We start from the raw sequence: 23,508 nt of genomic DNA, 5'->3' as shown, positions 1-23,508 counted from the left end.
TAGAAGCCTAAAACACCTTTGGGTCAGATTGGATATTGTCAGCTCTTCTAACATACTCCATGTATTAAGATGAATTAGATCCTTTGCACGACTCCTTAGAATTGAAAAAGTAAGGTAATCAAGTCGGGTGCCAAAACGTTTCCATTTACAGTGCGCCCTCGTTTCTCTCGAATTACTTTCATGGAATTATGTGAAAACAAAATAGGAAAACCCTTGGTAGCTTTGCGTTTTAATGGGACAAAGTCACGTATTACAATATTAATATAGTTATAAAAAATTTGAACAGCGTCATTGATATCACGACCATCAAGTTCTAATTCCCAGTCAATTTCCTTAAAGTACTCATTTAATTCAGGAAACCGGGCTTTTCTAAAACAAAAAGCGTGATGTATTACATGTAGAACGAGCAAAATGAATTGAGCAGGAAAACTCAAGAGTGGAGAGCCCACTTTCCTCAGGAACCAACGAGTCACTACAAAGAGAAATGATCCAGAAAATCATAATGAAACATATTCAATAAAATGATAAAGATTATTTTGCACAAAATCTTCATATTAGCTAACAGTTGGGTTAATTATTATTTAATTACATAAATTAGAATCCCGTGCATGCAGTCGAGTCGGCGATCCTTATTTATTTGTGCATAAATGTAGTTATTATAGTTTTACTTTCTCTGTTATTTTACTACAACTCGGTTTTATTGTTTTAAATTTTTGTTAAAAAGTTGTTAACATTTTCGAGAATAATTATCTTAAAGTTTCATGATTTTCCATTCATTTGAGATAGAAAAATAGCAGTAGCTATGCGTAACCATGGCAACCAACTGTTTCAGATGTCAAAAATTAATCATTGTCTTAATAAAATATCTAAAACAACTGGTTGCCATGGTTACGCATGGCTACTGCTATTTTTGTACCTCAAATGAATGCAATTTTTCTCGAAAATTTTCTTATGTAACTAATAGTAATATTGGCTGTACAAAATTCAGAAAAAATCCTCTTTCATATTCTGATATTCTAATAATATATATTCTAATAATAATGGGGGATTGCAATTTAAAAAAAAAAGCGATGACGTTATAACTAGCTTAAAAGTATCGAAAATTTTTCTATAAACGGTTTTGTCCACGACTACCTTTTAAAATATTATAAGGTTACCTTATGAATGAGTTTTCTAAAACAAAAGGGTAGTAATTTTCACAAAGTGAATAATAATTATTATTCACGGGTAATCCACTTGACAGACTAATAATTATTTGAAACGTTAAAATTTCAAAAAACATCAATTTAAGTCAATTTTTTAGGAGTTTCTAAAGGTTTTGGATTAAAAAACCTAAACAAATTCCGTTTTTCGTATGATTTAAGCATAAATTAATTAATTATCGAAAAAAAAGGACGCTTTATAAAATTGACATTTAATTTTGACAAATTGTTGTGAAGTTGGTTACAGTTAGTAACATTGAGTTTGTGTCACATTGACGTTTAAACTTTATCAAAGAATATTTAAAAAATAAATTTGTCCACGACTACCTTATAATTTATAATATATACCTTATGAATGAGTTTTCTAAAACAAAAGGGTAATCATTTTTCACGGGTAATCAACTTGACAGACTAATAATAATTATTTGAAACGTTAAAATTTGAAAAAACATCAATTTAATTAAATTTTTTAGGAGTTTCTAAAGGTTTTACATTAAAAAAACCTAAACAAATTCCGTTTTTCGTATGATTCAAGCATAAATTAATTCATTTAATACGTAATAAAAACGACGTTTTGAAAAATTGACATTTAATTTTGATAAATTGTGAAGTTTGTTACAGTTAGTAACATTGAATTTGTGTCATATTTGACGTTTAAACTTTTAACAAATTTATTTAAAAAATAAATTTATGGAATCAATTTCAATAGTCATGGACAAAGTATAGTATTCTACTCACATATAATAATATACTATTTAATTGTTTTAACGAATTTATCCGTTACGTTTGGGAAGCGCTGTATATTGAGTCTTGTTACTTTGTTGAACAACATTCATTAAAAAAAACATTAATATCCCCCAGCAATGATTTATTAATATAGAAAATATATTTGTAAGAAATCTTTAACAATTTTATAATACATCTACGTTAGTGTGTTCTGTTTATATTCGGCTCTAACTAAATACAAAAATTATAGTACGTGTATACAAATAATGTGAATATTGTAAAATAAAAATGTTAAACATCATCGTAAAAAAAGAACAGAAATGGTGCAAATGCCACCAAATAAAGACAAAAATACTTTTGGTGAAAAAACTTAACCTAAGACTTACATACTAAACTAAAGAAAACTAAAAATATATTTTTTTTACTAAAAATGATAAAAATTTATAAAAATGTAGTTCCTTTTTAATCATTTTTAGCCAAACGTAAAACATGTAAAATAACTTCATCAACAGTTTGATTATTCAATAAACTCTTAATGGTATCATCATCAATAACAACAGTAAAAAGAAGCTTTGCGTTCTCTCTCATTCTCCCGATATAATCAAAATCTTCTTTAGAAGCCGGTTTATGTCCGCATCTTCTTATAACTGAATCCAACATTTTATCAACTGGCGTATCCGGCCATCCAAAATCTTTCAATGTACTTTCATCCACCAATAAACCCAACAATTCTTTAATCGAATCAGTTAAAGTTAATTCATCCCAAATAGTACTTTGTTGAACCGTCAAAGTAGTATTATTTCCAGATGCAACCACTTGGGCTACATTCAATAATTGTTCTTGTAAGCGTTTCTTTTCAGCACCGGCCATTATATCTTCAAGAACATCGCGATGTTTAGCTCTCATATGTCTTAAAAGACAATCTTGTCTTATAAAAGCACGTCCACACTCATCACAGCTACAAGGTGGTTCTTTGCGATGAGTCAACATATGTAATTTTAAAGAGGATTTAACAGCAAATTTTTTATTACAAACTTCACATTGAAATGGTTTAACACCAGTATGTAATAGAAGATGGCGTTGTAAATCTTCCCTTCGATAAAATGATTTAGTACAATGATCGCATTGCATTGGTTGAGCTCCTTCATGTACAAATTGAATGTGAGTTGTTAATCGAACTCGACGATTAAAAGCGCGATTACAATGCGGACAAGTAAATGCATTTTCACCGGTATGATGAAAAATATGTGCACGTAATTGTGCGGCTTGAATAAAACTTTTACCACAAAAGTGACATGAATGGGGTTTATCTCCGGTATGAGTACGAATGTGTCTATTTAATGTTTCTTTAGCTGCAAAGCGTTTTTGACACCTCGAACATTCATACGGTTTTTCACCAGTGTGCATTCTTCGATGTTTTTTCATAGCGCCACTAGATGGAAATCGTTTTGGGCATAAATCACATGCATAAGGACGTTCTCCGGTGTGAGTTCTTAAATGAACTGATAATAACCCACTCCCTTGAAACACTTTTTCGCAATACATACAAACAAAAACTTTCTTTTTTTTGGTTTGTCCAGCGTGAGCTCTTAAATGATCTCTTAAGTTATCTTTCCGAGCGAATTCTTTGTAACATACATTACATTGGAAATTATTTTTTGGACCACCATCACATCCAGTTTGGGCAATATGACGATCAAGGTGGTATTTTCTTGTGAAATCTTTATTACAAGCCTTACAAGAAAAAGGTTTTGATAAGGGATGTACAGCTAAGTGATCAATTAATTCTTGTTTGCTGTTACATTGTAATTTACATTCACTGCAATTATATAAATCACCTTTGTTGTGATCAATACACATATGTCTACTTAAATTTTCTTCAAATACAAAACGTTTGTCGCAATTTGGACATGTTATATCACCAGTCATGTGAGCTGAATCAACAGGTTCTCCACAACAATAACATAATTCAAAGGCCAATGGATCATCACTAGGCCTATCTTCACTATGAGTCACAGTTACATGCCTTTTAAGACTCTGTATTAGAAAAAAAATAATTAGTAACTTCTAGTTCACTCTCAATTTGGTATTTACCATTGTAAAGAAATGTTTAAGATTCATTTAAAACATAAACAATGGTAAACACCATAAAAATATTAATTTTAATTTAACTAACCGTTGCAGTTTTAAAACACCTATCACAAAATTCACAAGCATGATACTCATCCATTTCCTTTTCTTTATTATCATATGGATACTCATAATCAGGATCATCTGCATCCTCTTCCATTTCCTCAACCTCATTTTGATCCTCATCTTCTTGCTCCACCTCTTGTTCTTCAAGTGTATAATCGATGTTTTGACTTTCATCGTATTCTTCAGCTTCGATTTCTAAAGCAATTTCTCTTGGTTCATCATCGATTGAATCGCTAGTTTGTTCGATTGTGCTTATTTTAAAATGACCATCCGTATCGGTGGTGACCTCAATCGCAGAAATAATATCGGGAACGTCCGAAAGTAAAGGAACGACGGTAAGTTCTTCATTAGTTTCAAACACGATGGATTCTTCTTCCGCTTTGATAAATGTTTGTTGATCATCCATAATCTAAATGATATTGAATAATAAATAAGAATATTGGGTGTAACCCAGATGTGAACATTTCGGGTTAAAATTTCGGTTGAATTGATGGTAATTTAAATGATTTTTAGGTGTGCTAGGGTACGGTTTTGATTAACGGGGGTTGACGGGAATAATATGCAACAAAAATACACCAAAAATACATAATATTAAATCGATACTTACGCCCCTAAAGTATCGTCAACCGCTCTCTCATGTGAATAAACAAGATGGAGGATGGACTAAATATCAGGCGGTGTTGACACAGCTCACTATTGTTTCGACACTAATTTGATTAATACATCTATAGATTTATGTTACTTATCTGAGATTAAAAGAAAATATAAACAAATCAAAGCAATAATGTTTCGATAATTAATAAACGCGTAACAGAAAACGGGTTAAAACTTTGTATACAATTTGTTGTGTACCCAACATACACGCATGTAATGGAGGTTAATGGAGTTCGGAAACGTTCGGTTAACTTCGGATCATTATTTATTTAAAGAAATAATTATCAAATTTATGTTTGAATCTATAAATAATATCAATTATAAATTGCTAGTAATTTTTGTGGTAAGATATTAAAAGAAACAATCATCATTTTCAATTTAAAAAAGATATTTTGAATTGTAGTTGTTTTTTCTGATTCGAAATAGTTGCCTGTACTGGAAATATTTAAGCGGGCTATTCAAAGTTTATTAATTAAACTTCTAAATTGAAAAGTTTTCTCGCTTATTTTGATATATTTCACATAAAATAGTATAGATTTATGAAATTTTAATTTAACCCCCTTGAAATGTTCAAAAAATCGACTCGATTTTTGACTAAATAAATTCTATATAATTTTAAGAATATTTTAAGCATTCAACCATTACAAAATTCAAAGTATAATGTACGATATGGTAATTACGTGGACTATGGAATAAAGGAATTGTTGACTCTTAAGGTAAGTTTGCACATCCAGTCAGTCAGCTGGCACCAGTTTAGTTCAATGTGGAAATTGCAAAATTCTAGTGGCGCCAATAAACTGACGCCAGTAATCATAGCGCCAATAAACTTGACCGAACGTCTATTTTTTGGCGCCAATAGTAGTATTGGTAAAAAAACGAACAACTGTATAAACATGTTCGTCCACCAAAATTGCGAAAATCTTGTAATAAACCATCCAAGAAATGGACATCACAACAAATAATACAGTTTTTGGAAACATATGAAGGATACTCGCGTTTGTGGAATCATAAAACTCCAGAACATAAGGACCGAACTGCAAGAAATGAAGCCTTAAGAAGGTATATATAAATTTGTGCAGAAGTGGATCATCAGCTGACGATTTGTATAATTATGTATATTCATGATTCATGAGTATGACATAGTTCTCTAATTAAAGTACTTGATGCATCTAGGTAATTTCTACGTGCAATCCACGATCGAACCCAGCAGCTATGTTTTTGTTAATAGCAGTGGAGTTCCAAGGAACACATTTGCACGAAGTATATCACTTGACGCCATTTTTATTACTGTGCCAGTACACAATTAGGTATCACATTTATGTGGAAATAACTTCTGGGGCCAGCTAAGTGACGCTACTAAATTGGCTTCTTACTGGCGCCAGTAATCGATGCATGTGGTAACTTAGTTTAATCCATATAAAAACTTAGTTGTTAAAAAAAGGAAATGCTTAGGCCACGTGCAAAAGCGAATGGGTACGCACTTGCGCAAAGCAAAAAGTGATAATCCTGGTGATCCTGGTATAGGTGGCAAAGGGAAGTTAACAGCCATACTTATTGATGAACTAACGGTTTATTACGGACTTGCAATTAGATGAAGTATTAACACATCAGGTGAAACAATAAAAAACGCGATATGGGCAACATATTAGCATAAAATATCTGCTGATGAAAAGCCACAACTGCAAAGCACGACAAGTGTCCATTCGGTGAAGTTACTTTTTGTTCATACTAGAAAACGAATGCCTCTGGAACTTTGTAGTCTTATGAATACAAAAATTCAATTCCTGTAGATGTTCAAGTATATATATATGCAAGTATGTTCAAGAACGCTGTTTAGAAGGATATACTCAAAATAACAACGAAAGCTTAAACGCTGTCATTTGGTCTATGACTTCAAAAGTATATTACAGTGGCGCAAAAATAGTTGAGACAGCATCTTATATTGCAACTAGTATATTTAACGATGGATATACCAGAATATTACAGATGATACAATTATTAAACCTAGTAATAAGTCCAAGCGCACTGCAATTCGACGAATATCCCCAGCTAACATTAGAGCTCAGCAGGAGACAAAAGAGGCCAGAAAATTGAAAAGAGCATATATGTACATAACATAAATTGAATACCGTACAGTTTTGCTATTAACTTAGAAAATAGTTAGGCAAGGCTACCTTTGAGACATTCCATGTATTAATTATCTGTTTTAAGTGGCTTTTTTGTAGTCCACAGGCAGATTAGGGTTCAATAAATCTGCCTCTTTGGCCATTCTATGTCTTTGTGACATAGAATCCACCATAATGTGACTTCATTGATGTGATCATTTATTTTTATGAAAGTTACTATGTTGGAATCCCTGTAGACAAGGCACAGTTCGAAATTATAGCGTCCAGGTTCTTATAGCGTATGGTTCTTTCTATCAACCTCATTATCCGTCAAATTGGGGTGGATAACATCACTTAGTTCGCTCCGCTCCGATCCAAACTTAATTCTAACTTAGTAACTGCAAATTATTTGGTGTTAAATTACATGCTTGTTCAAAACAACACATAGCTTGTATTAAAAAGAATTACCACATCTATTTATAAAATACTAACAATATTCTTATACATTCAAATAAAAATGATCTCTAATTTTTAAAGGGAAATAAATAGTAACAAAATCATAATCTAAACATTTATTTAATTTTACGTTAAGTATTAAGTTGACATTTCTTTCAAAAAAACAAAATTAAATCAAAATTTTTTTACATTTGAGAAAATTGTTCATAAGCCATTTTTAATAAAAACTGAAAACTTTTCTGTTTTTGTAACAACTGCAAACCATCGTCTTCACAAAGAACATCGATTGGAGGAAGAACCGAATTTAAATCGGAACCTAACATTGTTGTAAAATCACCTAATTTAAAAAATAATTTATTCTGTAAAATTTCTAATGGTGATTCCAAACTCTTTTCATTCCATGAATCTCTTAAAATAGCTCGTTTCCAAATTTCCAATTTGCATTCTTCAAATACTTCTTGATCAACATATGGTAGTATATCCAGAGCTTTTTTAAATTCTAATTCAGTCGCATCATTATATTCAGGACAAGTATACAAATGAATTAATTTAATCGGCGAAATAACGCACGGTTTTAACGTGTCGTAACCAAATTGTTGCAAAACATAATCTGGAATACCTTCTTGTAATTCGATTAATTCGAGAGCGCTATTTATATTCATAACAGAATCTTCAAAATCATTTGTAGAAGCTAATTTTGATAATTTACTCAGCGATAACATTGTTTTTTGTCTCAATAATGATTCATTTTCTTGCATTGCTAAATGTTGCAAAACATCTCCTGCTTTTGAAAAATCCTCATTGTTTATTAATTGTATCCACGATAAAGATGGATGATCAGTAAGAAAATTTGAAAGTACTTTAGAATGTTTACCATCTCTTAATGATTTACATTTATTTATCAATTCAGCTTGTTTATTTTCTTGGACGTACCAAGTTAAAAGAAATTGAGGGAATCCTTCATCAGTAAATCTATCAATGTAATCATCTAATCTTCGCTCATTTTTAGTTCGCTCACAAATTGTTACCATTGTTTCAAAATCTAAGTATTTTTCTGCTAATAAAGCAGCTCTATCCCATTGCCTTTCAACAACTAAAAATTTTAAACGAAATTAATTGTTGCAAAATCTTTTAAATCTTTTAAACAAACCAAATGGATATATAAGAGCATGACGATCTTTTTCATAGTGTTTTAATAATATTTGTTCTTTCTCTGTACCCTTTACACTTTGTAAATGATTTTTACGACCATCTAGTATTATATCAATTAAATAAACGAGTTGATCGTACATTGTATTATGTAAAGAACTTGCTGAAGTATTTTTTATACCATAATTATAAGTTAACGATTGCTAAAAAGAAATTTTAGTGTAATTATTGATTTTGAAATAATAAAAATTTACCTGAGTTATTAAAGCATCATATAAACCTTCAGGTCCACTGGCTACAGTCCAAGGTATATATTCAGGATTTTCTCTTAAAATTTCATCGTTGGGAGTAAATTGTAAAGCGTTTGATTGTCGTTGAAATAAAACTTGATCTAAAACGGTCTAAAAAACAATTATAGAAACATATTTTTTACTTTTTACTTACCAAAATAATTTCATTCGATTTAACAATAATATTTCCAATTTCAGTTGGATTCATAACCGAATTTACAATATCTTCGCAATAAAAAACAATTTCTTGTAACCCTTTATAAACCTTAGTGACATCTTTATAAAAAATATCTTGAGCGGTGAGTCCGTTTTCCGCATCGATTTCGATGTTTCTAACGGCTCTTTCAACGGCTTTTTCTAAAATCTCGTTTGTTGGATAACTTTTTAAGATAAAAGCTGTTATTACTTTTTCCAAATATTCTCCTACAAAAGCAAAATAAATTTATTTTTGGTGTTAAAACCACCATGATATTATCCTAACCCAAAACGTAAGTAGTACAGATATTTGATTCTCTTTCAACAACATAAGATAATCGATTCCAAATATCCATTTCTTTTAGAAATTTATAATACAATGTTAACGCTTTTTGTTTATCTTCTAATTGTATAATAATTTGCATTGAATAAGAACTTCCCAACCCAGATGCAACATTTTCATTATGCCAGCGCGGATCGCCAGTTGGACAATCATTTAACATTGCTATACAAACCTCAACAATTTGTTGATCCATTGTATAATTATTTGATGACATTCTATCATAATTAAAAATTTCATCGAGAATTTCTTTTGCGGCCATCTATTTTATAAATATATATTTATTTATTATTAAATCATCTTTAATAACGTTTTTTGTTTACCTGTTGATTTTGGACATGATAAATAAAAGCGGTTTTTAATTGTCCTGTAATATCCTTAAATGTTTGTAACATTTCAGTTGGATCAATATTGAACAAAGTTAAATTCCCAGCTGTATTAGAATCGTTTTGAGCAGTTTCGTTTAATGCCGAATAAGATTGTGTAGTTATATTTAAATTTGTTGTGTCTCTATCATTACTGCAGATTGAAACGAGACCATGATTTCTCGTAAAAAATATGGGGACGTTTACACAAATATTACCACCTAAATAACAAATAAATAATTTATTTATTATAATAAAGAATCTTATATTTAAATTTTCGTCAACAACGAAGACAACAAATTTAGGGGGCATCAACAGGGCCGTAATAGGAATTTTGGGGTTCATAAATAAAATCTGAAGATATTCTAAAAATCGAATTTGATAAAACGGATCATAATACATCATATGAGTACTTGGACAGTATAATATAACAAGATGGACCAATAGATTTAGACATAAATGTAACAATAAAGATAAAATTGAAAGTGTACAACTCGATGGCAGTCCCAATATTAACATATACCAGGACACTCCAAGATAAACAACAAGGAAAGATTACAGCAATGGAAATGAAATTTTTATGGAAAAGAATGGGGAAGACAAAGTGGGAGAGGATAAGGAATGAGGAAATAAGACTGGGAGTAGATCAAGAGGAGATAATCAGCAAAATAGAGAGAAAGCAACTAAACTGGAACGCCCACGTAATTAGAATGGAATATAACACTATAGTAAAAAAGTCTAGAAAGATGTAGGAAGAAAAAATAGCAGAAGATGACGTTGAAGTTGAGAGAGGAAAGACTTTAGCAGACAGTGGAAGAAGTGGATGGAGGAATAAGGATCAGGAGAAGAAGAAAATATTTAAATTTATTAACTTACATAACAAATAATCATGTGGTGATGAAAATTCTAAAACATCCAATTCATCCATGGAGTTAACAACAAGAACGTGTCTTTTATTATAAATATATATACTCGAATCGATTAAAATTAATCGATACAATAAATGATCAGTTGGATTAGATTCACGATAAGTTCCCGTCATCTTTAAAATGGAAACTTTTGAGACATCTCCTGGGGGAGTTTGGGCGTATAAATCAATGTAAATTAAAGCATAATGCACTTGTGGTGAAATATTTGTTTGAGCTCCTGCTACTAAAAGTACAACATACTTCTTATTTGCCTGAATATCAATGATTGATATTTCAGCATTTGATTGATTTTTATTGTAATTATCGAGTAAATTTCCGAAACATTCCCCTGTAATTAAAATATTCAAATCTAAAGCGAATAAGTATTGTTCAGGTTCATCCAAATTCAATTTCCACTTATGAAGGGTGTGTCCGGTTAAAACAAATACAAAACGCGATCTTTCGTTGATTTCAACTTTTAAAACTCTCACTGTTCTTGCTTCCGCTGTTTGTTCGGAAGATATTGGGCCAAAAATCAATGAAGACATCCTCTTTCCAATACCACCTAACCACCCACTGGGCATTTTTAAAATTTTACAAATTAATTGGTGCCTTCCTGAGTTATTTTGTGGTTGAAGTATAACTGTAGTGCAAGTTGTTGTAACTAAAACGCAACCAAAACCATTCGTTTCAATTAAGCTGTCGCACTCTTGCCCTTGGAGGTCAACACATTCTTCAATAGAAACCCCTTCGTGTGCTATCGAAGGCCAATATCTCACAACACCTTCCGGAGATGAAGCGATACACGATGCTACATTTGAATTTGGTGCGATAAAAACCGAAACTAATTCGGCTTTATGAGCCAAATCGCTTTGGGGTAGTTTTAATTCAATACACTGATTTGTTGCAGTTTTACGTTGAGGTGTTCCATGGTGTACAGCTTGGCGATATTGCCAAATTAAAACTCGTCGACCACAAACTAACCAAACATAACCATTGTCGGATAAATTTGCGGAAACTGGTGTAGTTCCTAAATATAAATACATTTTGTATTAAAAGTAACATTTTTATTTGACAAAAACTTACTTTCGGAAAATGTTAAAGCTTCTGTGATTAAAACCGGTAAAGATTGCCCATAACTTTCAACAAAATAATTTTGAGACCTTAATAAAATTTGATTAATAGACTGAGATTTTCCGGAAACACTGAGACGCCTAAATCAACAGATAGTTACAATTATTTATTTTAATATCTAAAGGGGCGAGATAAACAATCGTATCTCCATAATACAAACTTTTTAGAAATGAGCAAAACAACGTTTATTGTATAGAATTTGATAAATCGTCTTGCAGTAAAAGAAGTTGTAATTATAATATTCAAGACAAAACAAGATGGCACAAATAAAGCAAGATTAGTGGCTAGAGAACTTCTACTAAAAGAAGACGATATTTATAAATCTATATATGCCCCTGTGGCAAGAACAAGTACAATAAGAGTAATGTTAGGTCATGCAATAAGAAAAGGACGGAATATTAGATAATTGGATATACCCACAGCTTTTCTGAACCGGAATACTGGAAAGTGAGGTTTATATATACAGCATGTCTAGCTGAGGGAATCTCTAAATGCATGGAATCTGATAGAAAAAGTATCAGTGGCGAACTATTATTTTATGGAAATAATTTAGTGCATTGGTTTTCAAGAAAACAGAAATGTGTAGCTTTATCAACTGCAGAATCCGAATTCATGGCTGCTGCTGTAACAGCACAAGAAATAATTAATTTAAAAGGAATATTAGAGGATTTTGATATAAAAACAAATATAATTTTGTACAGGTGTCCAAATTTCGATGGGTTTGCAGGGTATCTCAGTTATTATGAAAGATAGAAAGTTGCGGCTTTCGCGAACCTGAGCTACTTTTTTGTGAAACTTACAATGGCGCAAACCAAATTTTCATAGCCCTCTTCGTTTTTGATATACAGGGAGTGTTTCAAAATTTACGATTTTCAGACACCTCCTATATCTCGGCTATCCGAAAACGTAAACACGGGTTCTAATAGATTTTTTCACGTAGAATCCAATGGTGCACGTAGAATTTTTCTAGTCATCACGGTTTGTGAGTTATAAAGAGTTAAGTATTTTAGAAGTTGAGTATTCAGTATTTGGGTTGTGTTTATAACTCAAAAACCGTGATGACTAGAAAAATTCTACGTGCACCATTGGATTCCACGTGAAAAAATCTATTAGAATCCGTTTTTAGTTTTTTACTGAGTTTCCGGATAGCCGAGATACAGGAGGTGTCTGAAAATCGTAAATTTCAAACACTCCCTGTATATCAAAAACGAAGAGGGTTATGAAAATTTGGTTTGCGCCACTGTAAGTTTCACAAAAAAGTAGCTCAGGTTCGCGAAAGCCGCAACTTTGTATCTTTCATAATAACTGAGATACCCTGCAAACCCATCGAAATTTGGACACCCTGTACTGGGACAATAAAAGCACAATTTTTATTTATTTATTTTTACTCGCTACGCTCGTGACATAAACTTAACCTTCGTGAATAATAACCCTCATTATATGCTCATCAATGCTCATATAAATATACTATTTTTAAATAAATTTTTGAATAAAGTTTAAACGTCAATGTGACACAAATTCCATGTTACCAACTGTATCCAACTTCACAACAATTTGTCAAAATTAAATGTCAATTTTATGAAACGTCACGGTTTTTTTACGAAAATTAATTAATTTATGCTTAAATCATACGAAAAAAGGATTTTTTTTATGTTTTTTTAATGTCAAACCTTTAGAAAGTCCTAAAAAATTAAATTAAATTGACGTTTTTTGAAATTTTGAAAGTTCAATATTTTCGTAACACATTAAGCTAGAAAAACTAAATTTGGTATACGTTATGAGTGTACCAAGAGTATTAATTGGTAGCAAATTGAGCTCAATTGAGGGGTTTCAAAGGGTTGATTAAGGGTGATGGTACCCCAAATTTTGACAGATTTTTTTAATCTTTTAGCGGATTTAATAAACATTATTACCTGATTTCATGTGGAATTTAATTCTAAAACTTTTCTTACTCTTATTATTTTTTAAAAAACTTTGTCGTTTTCACAAAAAACTTAAATAACTAAAGACACGTATTTCTTAATGTTACTTAAAATACGCAAAAATTCAATAGTCGGCTATGAAATTGTACGTCAAACTTGACAAATAGGTTATAAAGTTATTTGACGACAAGATTTTATAACCTATTTGTCAAGTTTGACGTACAATTTCACAGCCGACTACTGAATTTTCGATGATTTTAAGTAGCATTAACGAAATACGTGTCTTTAGTTATTTGAGTTTTTTTATGAAAACGACAATGTTTTTTAAAAAATAAAAAGAGTAAAAAAGGGTTTAGAATTAAATTCCACATGAAATGAGGTAATAATGTAATAAATTCACCAAAAAGGTTAAAAAAATCTGTCAAAATTTAGGGGTCCATCAAATGCCTCAATTGGTTTCAACTTGCTACCAATTAATACCCTCGGTACACTCATAATGTATACCAAATTTGATTTTTCTAGCTTAATGTATTACAAAGATATTCAATGTTTTAAAAATTTAAAACCCGACTTTGAAGGCCTATAACTCCTCAGGGGTACAACTTAGTATAGAGATAAGTTGCGTTAAATCATCTCAATTTATTGTCCTCTACATGTCTCTGCTCTGTGTCAGTTCTTATATTAATCATCCTGTATCATATGCCCTGTATGGCCCTGTATTATAAGGTAGTGGTGGACAAAAATATGAATGTATGAAATAATAAATATGAATATAAACACATGTAATAAAATAAAAAATAACATAAAAGGTTCTTCCTCTTGTACAAGCTTTAACAAGCTCTTTGAGCATAAATAATTACAACAGCTTTTCATAAATACAATAACAAGTAATCAAGAAACATAGAGTTACGATTTTTTGTCAAAATACCAATATTGGTGATTTACTCAATATTGGGTAAAATTAAAGATACAACTGTTTATCCCTCTGCTATAGATATATTTTTAAAGTAATCTTACGATGATTTCCTAAACCCAGATCTTCTTGAATCAATCGGACGTGTTTTCGGTGAAAATGGACTTCTAGAACTTAAAAACGACGCCGCAAAACTTCTCTCCATGGTTTATTTGATGTTTTCACATGAATTCGCACAATATTATTATTTAAAAATATTAAAACAGAAAACACGTTAGATTAAAATATTTTGAGGTTATGTTTTTTTATTGACACCGTTAAGACTACATTTAAAATTTAACTGTTAATGTCAACTCTAGATGTCTCTTTATCCAATTTTTTTCCCGGTCATAATATTATTGAAAATAACACAACACACAAGAAATTTTTTTTATTTCGTTGCCAATTTTACGTGTTGTCGCTATGAAAATAGCTTGTGAAGTCCGTGTGGTGAATAGGGCGCTGCCCGAATTGGCGATAAAATCGAGATCGAAACATGTAAAATCAACCCTTGCTATTTGCAAAGTACCGAAAGGAACCAAATTTTGTATTATTCTCTTTACATCTCAAGATAAAAACGGAACGAAATATGATGTTAACGGCAATATACAAGCGGTGCTCACTAAATTTGTATCGGAAGGAAAAGTAACGATACAATTTAAAAGTCCAGGTCATGATCTTCAAATACAAGCGAATAGTGTCCAATTAAAAAGCTTTTTGCATACTTTAAGATGTGCGATTGAAAATAAACATATTGATAAAATGTCGTTTGAAACTGTTAGTGTTGTTCCAATTGGGAAGAAGAATATTCCGATGAAGCAGATGGTTATTACAAGTCGAGGGCAATACCCCATTCGTGGTTTTCCACGTACTTTGGAGTGTTTGGAAATAAGAAACATTAATAGGTGTGGGTTTGATTTAGGTATTTTGAAGTTAAATATGTTGAAAGTTTTAGATTTAAGTTATAATAATATAGAATACATTCCTCCAGAATTTAACACTTTACCTAATGTAGTTCAAATAAATTTATCTAATAACAATTTTGGAAATCGTGGTCCTAAAGATTGGAATTGGCTTGGTGGTTGTTTATCGAATACTCTGCAATCACTAATTTTAAGTAATAATAATTTAAATTTTTTATCAGATAATATTATTAAATTGTATAAATTACAAAGTTTAGATGTAAGTAAAAATAATTTAAAATTTCTCCCATCTGGTATCGGGAATTTAAACCTAAAATGTTTTATGGCTTCAAAAAATAAATTAAGTGTTTTACCTGGTTGTGTGAGGCGCTGGCGTTTAAATTTTATTGATTTAAGTGATAATGATTTTCAATCAGATAATCGTATAATTAATATACCTAAACCCTTGTCACCTGTTTGTAGTTTAAAAGAGTATGCAGCAAAAAGAGTTTTATCTTTAAGATTATATTATACTCCAGAAACTTTAGTTGGTACACTAATTCGTTATTTATCATCAGCTAAATATTGTCCTTGTGGAAAACCTTGTTTAGAAAATTATATGCGCAGTAATGGTATTATTCATTTACATAAAATTGCTAGTAGTCATATTATATCATCAGGCGAACGTAATGTTATCCCTATAGATTGTTATTATTGCTCTGTAAAATGTGCTACTATAAGAATAGCTATTACTAGATAGGATGCGGTTGATTTTAGTTAAATAATTATGTTAATTTCTGATTAAACATTTATGTTAATACGTAATATAGAAGATTGATTATAAAATGTATTATTTTGTAAGATAGACCATCATTCAAGTAATTTTAATGTAAGTAGGGTAAACCATACAGTTATTGGACAGTTAAAGGATTTTCTTAAATGATTCTTTCTTAAAAAATAGTGATCATTTTGCATGAATAGTTACTTATCTGATTTCTTAGATAATACTGAAAGCACCAATAACATTTTTAATATTAATATATATATTAATATTAAAATTTTATAATTATTATAATTTTTATTTATTGCAAAAAAGTACAGTCATTGGACACTTATAATAGTCATTGGACGGTAATGTTACAGTTATTGGACATATGTTCATTGTAATACATTACTGCTGAAACTTGATTATACACACAACGCGCTTATTTAGGATATATTTTCTTTTTTCATCTTCATCCAATCCTCCAAGTTGTATTTTGTCGCCTTCCTGTTGTTTCACATCGGGTCGGTTAATTGATTTGACTAAACTCGTTGCGGTGTCCTCATCGCTAAACGAATGTTGATCGTTTACATTTGAGTAACATTTGCAATTATATGCTCCTTTGGACCTTGATAGTGATCAGAATTTCATTCAATTCAAATATTATCATTTGCTTGTTCAGGGATCATATCTTCTTTATTCCAGTCGCCATCAACGCTATACCTATATCATATCCTGATCATGCGTAATATTTGCATCCTTCTGAAAAAATCGCCAAAATTTTTACAAATGAAAAACTGTGCCTGAACATTTTGTATAATCCAGTGCATTGGAGTCAAAAGCATATAAACCGCATGCTTTAAATCCATTTATGAATGTTTGCGGATGTATAACCCCAATTGCAGCTTCCAAAATTGGTGCAAATGTAATTGTATGTCATACCACTTTTGGACTTATTTCCTCCATGCAACTTTAAGAGGCCTAAATACTGCCACATCTATTGGTTGGATTATTCTAGTTGCATTTGGATACAGAGCTACAAGTTCTATTTGCAGTTTGTTATAGGTCCTAATAGTAATATCAGGATGACGTTTTAAATATACTTTGAATCAACCAATTCCTGGTTTGTTATTTGCAAAGGAATTTCTCCTTGGGTTTTCTTCCAGAAAGTTCTGAACGCTCATTAATACATATATTCTCTTTATTCCTAGGAAACCTCTATTAGTCATCCCCTTTATTCAATATACTAAACAAGTTTCCTCGTTAAAACGGTGCAAGGCCCAAAACTCTCTTTATGCCCTGGATGTTTGATTTTAAAATCAAGTATTGATTTGGGCACATTATATAAAATCTCTTAAAGAAGATTTACCTTTCTACATTTCTTGAATCGCCATCAACTTGTGTCTGGGATCATATGATCGCCTTTTGACAATTTTTGGTAACCTTTAAGGAATAATAAGGCATAAGCAAAAGTAGGAATGTTAAATGTAGGTATTGGACATTGGAACACTTTACCCTTTTAGATTAGAAACGCAAAACTAATTATGTTGTACCATTCTATAAACCATAAACTACATTTTAAAGTTGAATAATAATCATAATTTTATAACTTAATGTTTCACAATCAACCTCACAAAAAAAAACACAAACTTTATCAAAACCTTTAGCAAAATGACTTGCACTAGCACCGACGATGTTCAGCTTAACTTAACACGTCAACTTTACGTCACCAACAATCGACCGTGATACATAAATCTAGGCAAAGTTCTTGTTTTTGAAAAATAAATCTGGGCTGTCCAATAACTGTATGATTTACCCTACATGTTATCCTCATATTTCTAGTTAAACGACAAATTTTTATTTATTTTCTGATATTTAAAAAAAAAAGTTAAAATATTTAATATTGTAACTTTTGCTATGTAAATAACACGTGACTTTTTCATAATTAGAAGTGAAAAACCATTTGTGTCTTAACTCTTTTTAAAATGTTCAAAATATATTAATGTTAAAAAAATTAAAACACCTTTTGAAACATATTCTTTTATTTTTATTCATTTAACCAATCATTTAAATAAGTACAAGCTTTTGGATTAATCAAACCAGTTTCTGCACACCGATCAATAATAGGACAAATCCCACAGGAAGCTTTAACAATTCCTGGCATTTTAAGAAAACTATTAACAGCGCGATACAAATATAATCCTTTTGGATTCAAAATTCGTTCAGCTTTATTATCCAAAACTAAGGTGTATAAAATGCTTTCTAAATCTTCAACGGTAAGCTGCACTTTGCTTATACCAAGTTCAGAAATAAATTTGTGAACATCATTCATGGACACGTAACTTCTATTTCGAACTAGTAAAGGACCTCCGCCTTGTTTTAAAGCTTCTTCAAGTCGTTCAGATAAAAATCTATGACACTGTTGGTTGAGAACGTCGACGAATTCTGATTCAAAATCTTGATCTTGATACCAAGCACCTCCTGTTACTGAGTTATCAGGTTCAAGATCATATAACATGTATACTTTTTTCTTTCCAGCCTAAAAAAAATCAATTTCATCAAATTTGACTTAAAATTAACATCTTATCAGAAAAAATAACTTACGCTAACTGATTTAACAGCTTTAATAATCTTTTTTGTTTCCAAACTTTTTAAAACTTTATTTAATTGCGTCATATTTAAATTGGATTTGAATCGAATATCTCGAATCCAAATCCCAATACATCCCGCTTCTTCGATGATTTTATAAACTACTTTTTCCTCATTATCAGCTCCTTTATTAACAGTTTTCTTTGAGGGATCTTTGTATTTATAAAACAGTTGGTTTTTATCTTGAAACAACTCCAACGTCCCATTCTTAAGTAATTTATTCACCGCTTTCGCCCAAATCTGAGCCTCAACGTCTGGAATATGCTTTCCAATATCACTGTTTGTTATTCCATCAGGTTTTGATTTAGCTAAATCGGTTATTTTAGTTTCAAGGGATTGATTCGTTGAGGATTCCCCAACTTCCATGGTTTTTTTATTTTAACTTTTATTAATGTGTTGATTGGAAATAACTTATAGGTTATGTCAAACAATGTCAACATAACCTCAACTGTCAATATGACCGAAACTGATATTAATTTAGATTGGAATAAAATTGTTCAAGATAATAAAAAGGTTTTTTAAAATTAAAATTGTTTAAAGCTTTAATTTATTGCTTTTTTTTCTTAATAAAGGCTGGGTTTAGAGAGGGTCTTTCTGCAGGGAGAGATAAAAACTTTCAGGAATATTTTGATGCAGGTTATAAGGATGGATTTAAGAATGGATTTTTAATGGGGCGATTTAAAGGAGGTTTAAAGTACGTGAGAGTAATTCCTTTATTCCAATGAAATACAACTGAATTTTTCAATTTTAGAGCAAGAATCTTAATGAAAAAAGAAGCTGTCGAAGAGGAATCATTGAAAAATACCCGGAAAGGGTTATGCGTTATGTGTAAGGACAAATCATTGTTAGAAGGATGTATAGAAGAAATAACAAGTAATCAAAATCGCGAATCTGATGAATTTATTAAGTGTTTACAAAAGAAATATAACTTAAATGTTGACTATTAATAAATTTCTTTTTAAATCCAACTAAACGTCTACTCTTCTGCTGTGTTATTTATTTTTAAGTTAGTTCGCATAACCACTTTCTAGTTTTTTAAACTACAGTGTGTTAATTATCGTACCCAACGTCATCATCGAAAGTATGCAACCAATATCACAGATTGGTTAAACATTTTTAGTTTAAAATATATATTAATAAAAAAAAAATTTTAAATATATAAAAAGGTCTAACTTTCTGTTCTTTTATTTAAAATAATTTTTAGTGTACCCATCGATTGAAATTAATGTTGAAAGTAGTGGTTAGTTTGATTTGTTTATTGATTTACCGCTAGAAACAACGATAGTTCTAAAAAGAACTGTTTCGAAAAAATATAAAGAAAATACGGAAACTCACAAAGCGTACGACAATCACATCAATAACGTACAATCAGCTGTCAACATACATATTGAGATATGCAACCAATATTACACAGGTCACGTGGGTTACGATAATCAACATTACAACTATTTTGAGCTCTCTTAAGCTACCACCTTGGATAAATGTAGCTGTTCTAAATCAGATTTAAAATAAAAGTATATATATGTTAGAATTACATATTTTATTATTAATCAAATTGTTTAATTAAAAAGAAAAAGAGCCACACATATTATTTTATAAATAAAGACCTTCAGGAGTTCCTTCTTTTTTACGATACAAAACACTCTCCTTAGATTTCTTAAAATCTTCATTCATAACCTTCATTCTTCTTTCACGTAAAGCCATCAATCCAGCTTCAGTACAAATAGCTTTAATATCGGCTCCTGACAAATCATCTTTAGCCATAATAAGTTCTTGAAGGTTTACATCCTCAGCTAAAGTCATTCTGGTTGTGTGAATGTTAAAGATGCGTTTTTTAGTTTTTTCATCAGGCAGGGGGAATTCAATTTTTCGATCAATTCGTCCCGGTCTAATAAGTGCAGGATCTAATGTTTCAATGCGATTTGTTGCCATAATAACTTTAACATCCCCACGTGAATCAAAACCATCCAGCTGGTTTAATAATTCCAACATAGTTCGTTGAATTTCTCTTTCACCACCTGAATTCGAATCGTATCTTTTTGTTCCAACTGCATCAATTTCATCGATAAAGACTATTGATGGGGCATGCTCTTCAGCGACACGAAATAGTTCTCTTACTAATTTAGGCCCATCACCTAAATATTTTTGGATAAGTTCTGAACCAACAACACGTAAAAATGTTGCTGAGGTTTGATTTGCAACTGCTTTTGCTAAAAGAGTTTTCCCAGTACCAGGAGGTCCATATAAAATAACTCCTTTTGGTGGTTTAATACCCATTTCTTCGTAATACTCCGGATGAGTTAAAGGTAGTTCAACTGATTCTTTTATTTCTTGAATTTGAGTGTCAAGACCTCCGATGTCGGCGTAGGTTTCTTGAGGGGCTTTTTCAAGTTTCATAACTGTAACCATTGGATCAGTATCATCGCCTAAAACACCTACCACAGCATGGACTTTATGGTTTAATAGAACAGAACAACCAGGTTCAAGTTGATCTTTATCTACAAATGAAAGAATGCTAACATAATGTTCACTTCCGACGGATGTTGATACAATCGCGTGATTATCATCAATGATTTCTTCAAGGGTTCCAACAGACATTGGAGTCCCTAAAATAAAAAATAAAAAAATAGGTAAGCTGTCAAAATTTTATTTTATCTTTTTTAACAAACCTCTTAGGTCATCAACTTTAGATCTTTCTTCTTCATTCTTCTCTTCCTGTGGTTTTAATCTCTCCTGATTCCTGATAAATTCTTCTTCCATTAACAAATAATCTTTGATGCGTTCTAGTTTTAGAAGTTTCAATCTGCATCGTGTATGAGGGGTCACTGCAGGTAATTTTAAGGCTGTATCCGGACCTTTGGTTTTTCTTTTCTTCTTGCCAACCCTAGTGGGAATTGGGGGCTCATATTTTTTCTTTTTATCCTTCTCTTCTTTCTTATCATTGCCTCCCGGACCTGATTGGCTTTGTCCCTATGTTTTAATATCATTCATAAGTTATTATTTCGATAAATGCTGGTTTATTTGATTATAAAGTCGCGTTTCTTTTAATTGATTTTGATAACTTACCATCGTACAACGTTTAACAAGTTTATTTGACAACCTTAGACGAAAAACAAATTTATCGAGTCATCCACGAAAAATGAAATGGATTTTAGAGTTATTTTTTGTTGTTATGTTGGTAGCGAAAATATCTATTTTTGAAGGTGAATTTAATATAACTATATTCTTTTAATTTTAATTATTTTAATATTATTAGTAATTTATTTTATAATGTAAATAATAATTTTGATATTAATTAATTACTCATTAAAAAAAATTACTATAAAATATCACTAATGTTCAAAATATTAATAACAGATGGCGTTATTAATGATAAACTTATTTTTAAATTATTTCTATCTCTTTAAAAATGTTAATTAAGTGTATTTTAAATTAATTTTGTAATAAATGAATAAATAAGTAACCTTGATTTTGCCTTAATGATTATTATTCCATTAAATTTTAAATCTAACCTCAATAACCATAAACCTCAAAAACATAAGTTATGACGCAAGATAACACTGTTTTAGTCCATTCTGCTGATTATTTTGTTAATATTCTATTTATCCAATATTTTCCATAAAGACAAAATGAGTAAATTATTTAAAGTGTTTGTTTATGGAACCCTAAAAAGTGGTCAACCTAATCATCATTGGTTTTCAAAGGATGGTGGTTATTATAAATTTCTTTTTAACGCAACAACACTAATTAAATATCCTTTAATTATCGCTAGTCAATATAACATTCCATTTTTATTATACAGCCCAGGTAGGAAAACTAACTCCAACAAAACAGTTCATAATTATAAAAATACCTTTATTTATTTAGGACATGGTAAAAATGTAAAAGGTGAAGTTTATGAAGTTGATGAAACCGTTTTGGCCAATTTGGATATATTAGAAGATCATCCAAATTGGTATGAAAGACAACTTGAAGATGTTTATTATGATAACGATGAAAATAAAAAAGATAAAGTATGGGTATATTTTATTAAAAAATTTAAATCTGAATTACTTGAGAAAGATACATTTGAATGCTATGATAGCAAAGGAGCACATGGATTGAAATATGTTGAAAGGTATCAAAGAAGTGCAGGAGATAATTATAAAAACGAAATTCGTTAAATGTTATTGTTTTAGTGAAAATCTTACTGTGGAAGAATTTTTAAATGGACCTGTATAAATTTTGATTGAAATAAATAGAAATTTTATTGTTTATTTTGAATTTAAGACATAGATAATAAACAGTCCTTTGGGGTTAGAATAGTTACCTAGCCTATATATTATAAATTAAAGATGTTTTGTAATAAATCAAACTCAGGGATAGATTTGATTGCAATGTATTGATCAAAACGTTGTCTTTAGCATGTAAACAGATTCTAAATTAATTATTGTAGGTAGAAATTCCTAAACCAGGAAAGCCATCTGAGGAAGTGTCCTATTTCTGTTGCCAGTAATTTCGAAATTATTTGAAAAGCTATTTTTTAAAAGATTAAAACCTATAATTATTATTAATACTATGTGATTTACTAAAAAATTCACCTGGGAGTCCTAATGGTTGA

General features: G+C 30.5%; 7 protein-coding genes across 8 annotated transcripts; 3 read left to right on the top strand and 4 right to left on the bottom strand.

Annotated features, from left to right (window-relative positions):
• Window positions 1–2,055: 2,055 nt before the first annotated feature.
• On the bottom strand, window positions 2,056–4,991 carry LOC111424513 (zinc finger protein 436-like). Its single transcript, XM_023058065.2, has 3 exons — window positions 4,732–4,991; window positions 4,105–4,533; window positions 2,056–3,965 (listed from the first exon to the last, which is right to left on the bottom strand). The coding sequence occupies exons 2-3, from the start codon at window positions 4,528–4,530 to the stop codon at window positions 2,391–2,393; spliced, it is 2,001 nt and encodes a 666-aa protein (XP_022913833.1). The 5' UTR covers window positions 4,531–4,533; window positions 4,732–4,991; the 3' UTR covers window positions 2,056–2,390.
• Window positions 4,992–7,440: 2,449 nt separating this feature from the next.
• On the bottom strand, window positions 7,441–14,976 carry LOC111424606 (nuclear pore complex protein Nup133). The gene is made up of 9 exons (XM_023058214.2): window positions 14,660–14,976; window positions 11,673–11,800; window positions 10,555–11,616; window positions 9,637–9,899; window positions 9,260–9,575; window positions 8,933–9,201; window positions 8,743–8,889; window positions 8,490–8,691; window positions 7,441–8,432 (listed from the first exon to the last, which is right to left on the bottom strand). The coding sequence occupies exons 1-9, from the start codon at window positions 14,758–14,760 to the stop codon at window positions 7,525–7,527; spliced, it is 3,396 nt and encodes a 1,131-aa protein (XP_022913982.2). The 5' UTR covers window positions 14,761–14,976; the 3' UTR covers window positions 7,441–7,524.
• Window positions 14,895–18,295, top strand: LOC111424607 (Leucine-rich repeat 47). Its single transcript, XM_023058215.2, has one exon. It carries the CDS (start codon window positions 15,018–15,020, stop codon window positions 16,254–16,256), a length of 1,239 nt encoding a protein of 412 aa, XP_022913983.2. The 5' UTR covers window positions 14,895–15,017; the 3' UTR covers window positions 16,257–18,295.
• On the bottom strand, window positions 18,284–19,274 carry LOC111424608 (RNA polymerase III subunit F). The gene is made up of 2 exons (XM_023058216.2): window positions 18,864–19,274; window positions 18,284–18,798 (listed from the first exon to the last, which is right to left on the bottom strand). Exons 1-2 carry the CDS (start codon window positions 19,272–19,274, stop codon window positions 18,307–18,309), a joined length of 903 nt encoding a protein of 300 aa, XP_022913984.1. The 3' UTR covers window positions 18,284–18,306.
• A 54-nt stretch (window positions 19,275–19,328) lies between these two features.
• Window positions 19,329–19,884, top strand: LOC111424609 (uncharacterized). Its single transcript, XM_023058217.2, has 3 exons — window positions 19,329–19,421; window positions 19,481–19,602; window positions 19,660–19,884. Exons 1-3 carry the CDS (start codon window positions 19,329–19,331, stop codon window positions 19,853–19,855), a joined length of 411 nt encoding a protein of 136 aa, XP_022913985.2. The 3' UTR covers window positions 19,856–19,884.
• A 551-nt stretch (window positions 19,885–20,435) lies between these two features.
• Window positions 20,436–22,082, bottom strand: LOC111424515 (26S proteasome regulatory subunit Rpt2). The gene is made up of 3 exons (XM_023058068.2): window positions 21,975–22,082; window positions 21,578–21,878; window positions 20,436–21,514 (listed from the first exon to the last, which is right to left on the bottom strand). Exons 1-3 carry the CDS (start codon window positions 21,975–21,977, stop codon window positions 20,502–20,504), a joined length of 1,317 nt encoding a protein of 438 aa, XP_022913836.1. The 5' UTR covers window positions 21,978–22,082; the 3' UTR covers window positions 20,436–20,501.
• A 333-nt stretch (window positions 22,083–22,415) lies between these two features.
• Window positions 22,416–23,162, top strand: LOC111424582 (putative gamma-glutamylcyclotransferase CG2811). 2 transcript variants are annotated; one of them, XM_023058178.2, is made up of 3 exons: window positions 22,416–22,715; window positions 22,776–23,025; window positions 23,087–23,162. In XM_023058178.2, the coding sequence occupies exons 1-3, from the start codon at window positions 22,538–22,540 to the stop codon at window positions 23,127–23,129; spliced, it is 471 nt and encodes a 156-aa protein (XP_022913946.2). In that variant the 5' UTR covers window positions 22,416–22,537; the 3' UTR covers window positions 23,130–23,162. The 2 variants fall into 2 exon arrangements, with proteins under 2 accessions (XP_022913946.2, XP_022913945.2); XM_023058177.2 differs by having other exon boundaries at window positions 22,776–23,162.
• Window positions 23,163–23,508: the final 346 nt, after the last annotated feature.

The sequence above is a fragment of the Onthophagus taurus genome, chromosome 7, assembly GCF_036711975.1.
Source record: "Onthophagus taurus isolate NC chromosome 7, IU_Otau_3.0, whole genome shotgun sequence".
NCBI classification, from domain to species: Eukaryota; Metazoa; Arthropoda; class Insecta; order Coleoptera; family Scarabaeidae; genus Onthophagus; species Onthophagus taurus.
Note: the sequence above shows the minus strand (reverse complement) of the source record. Positions and strands in the feature narration are given on the sequence as shown.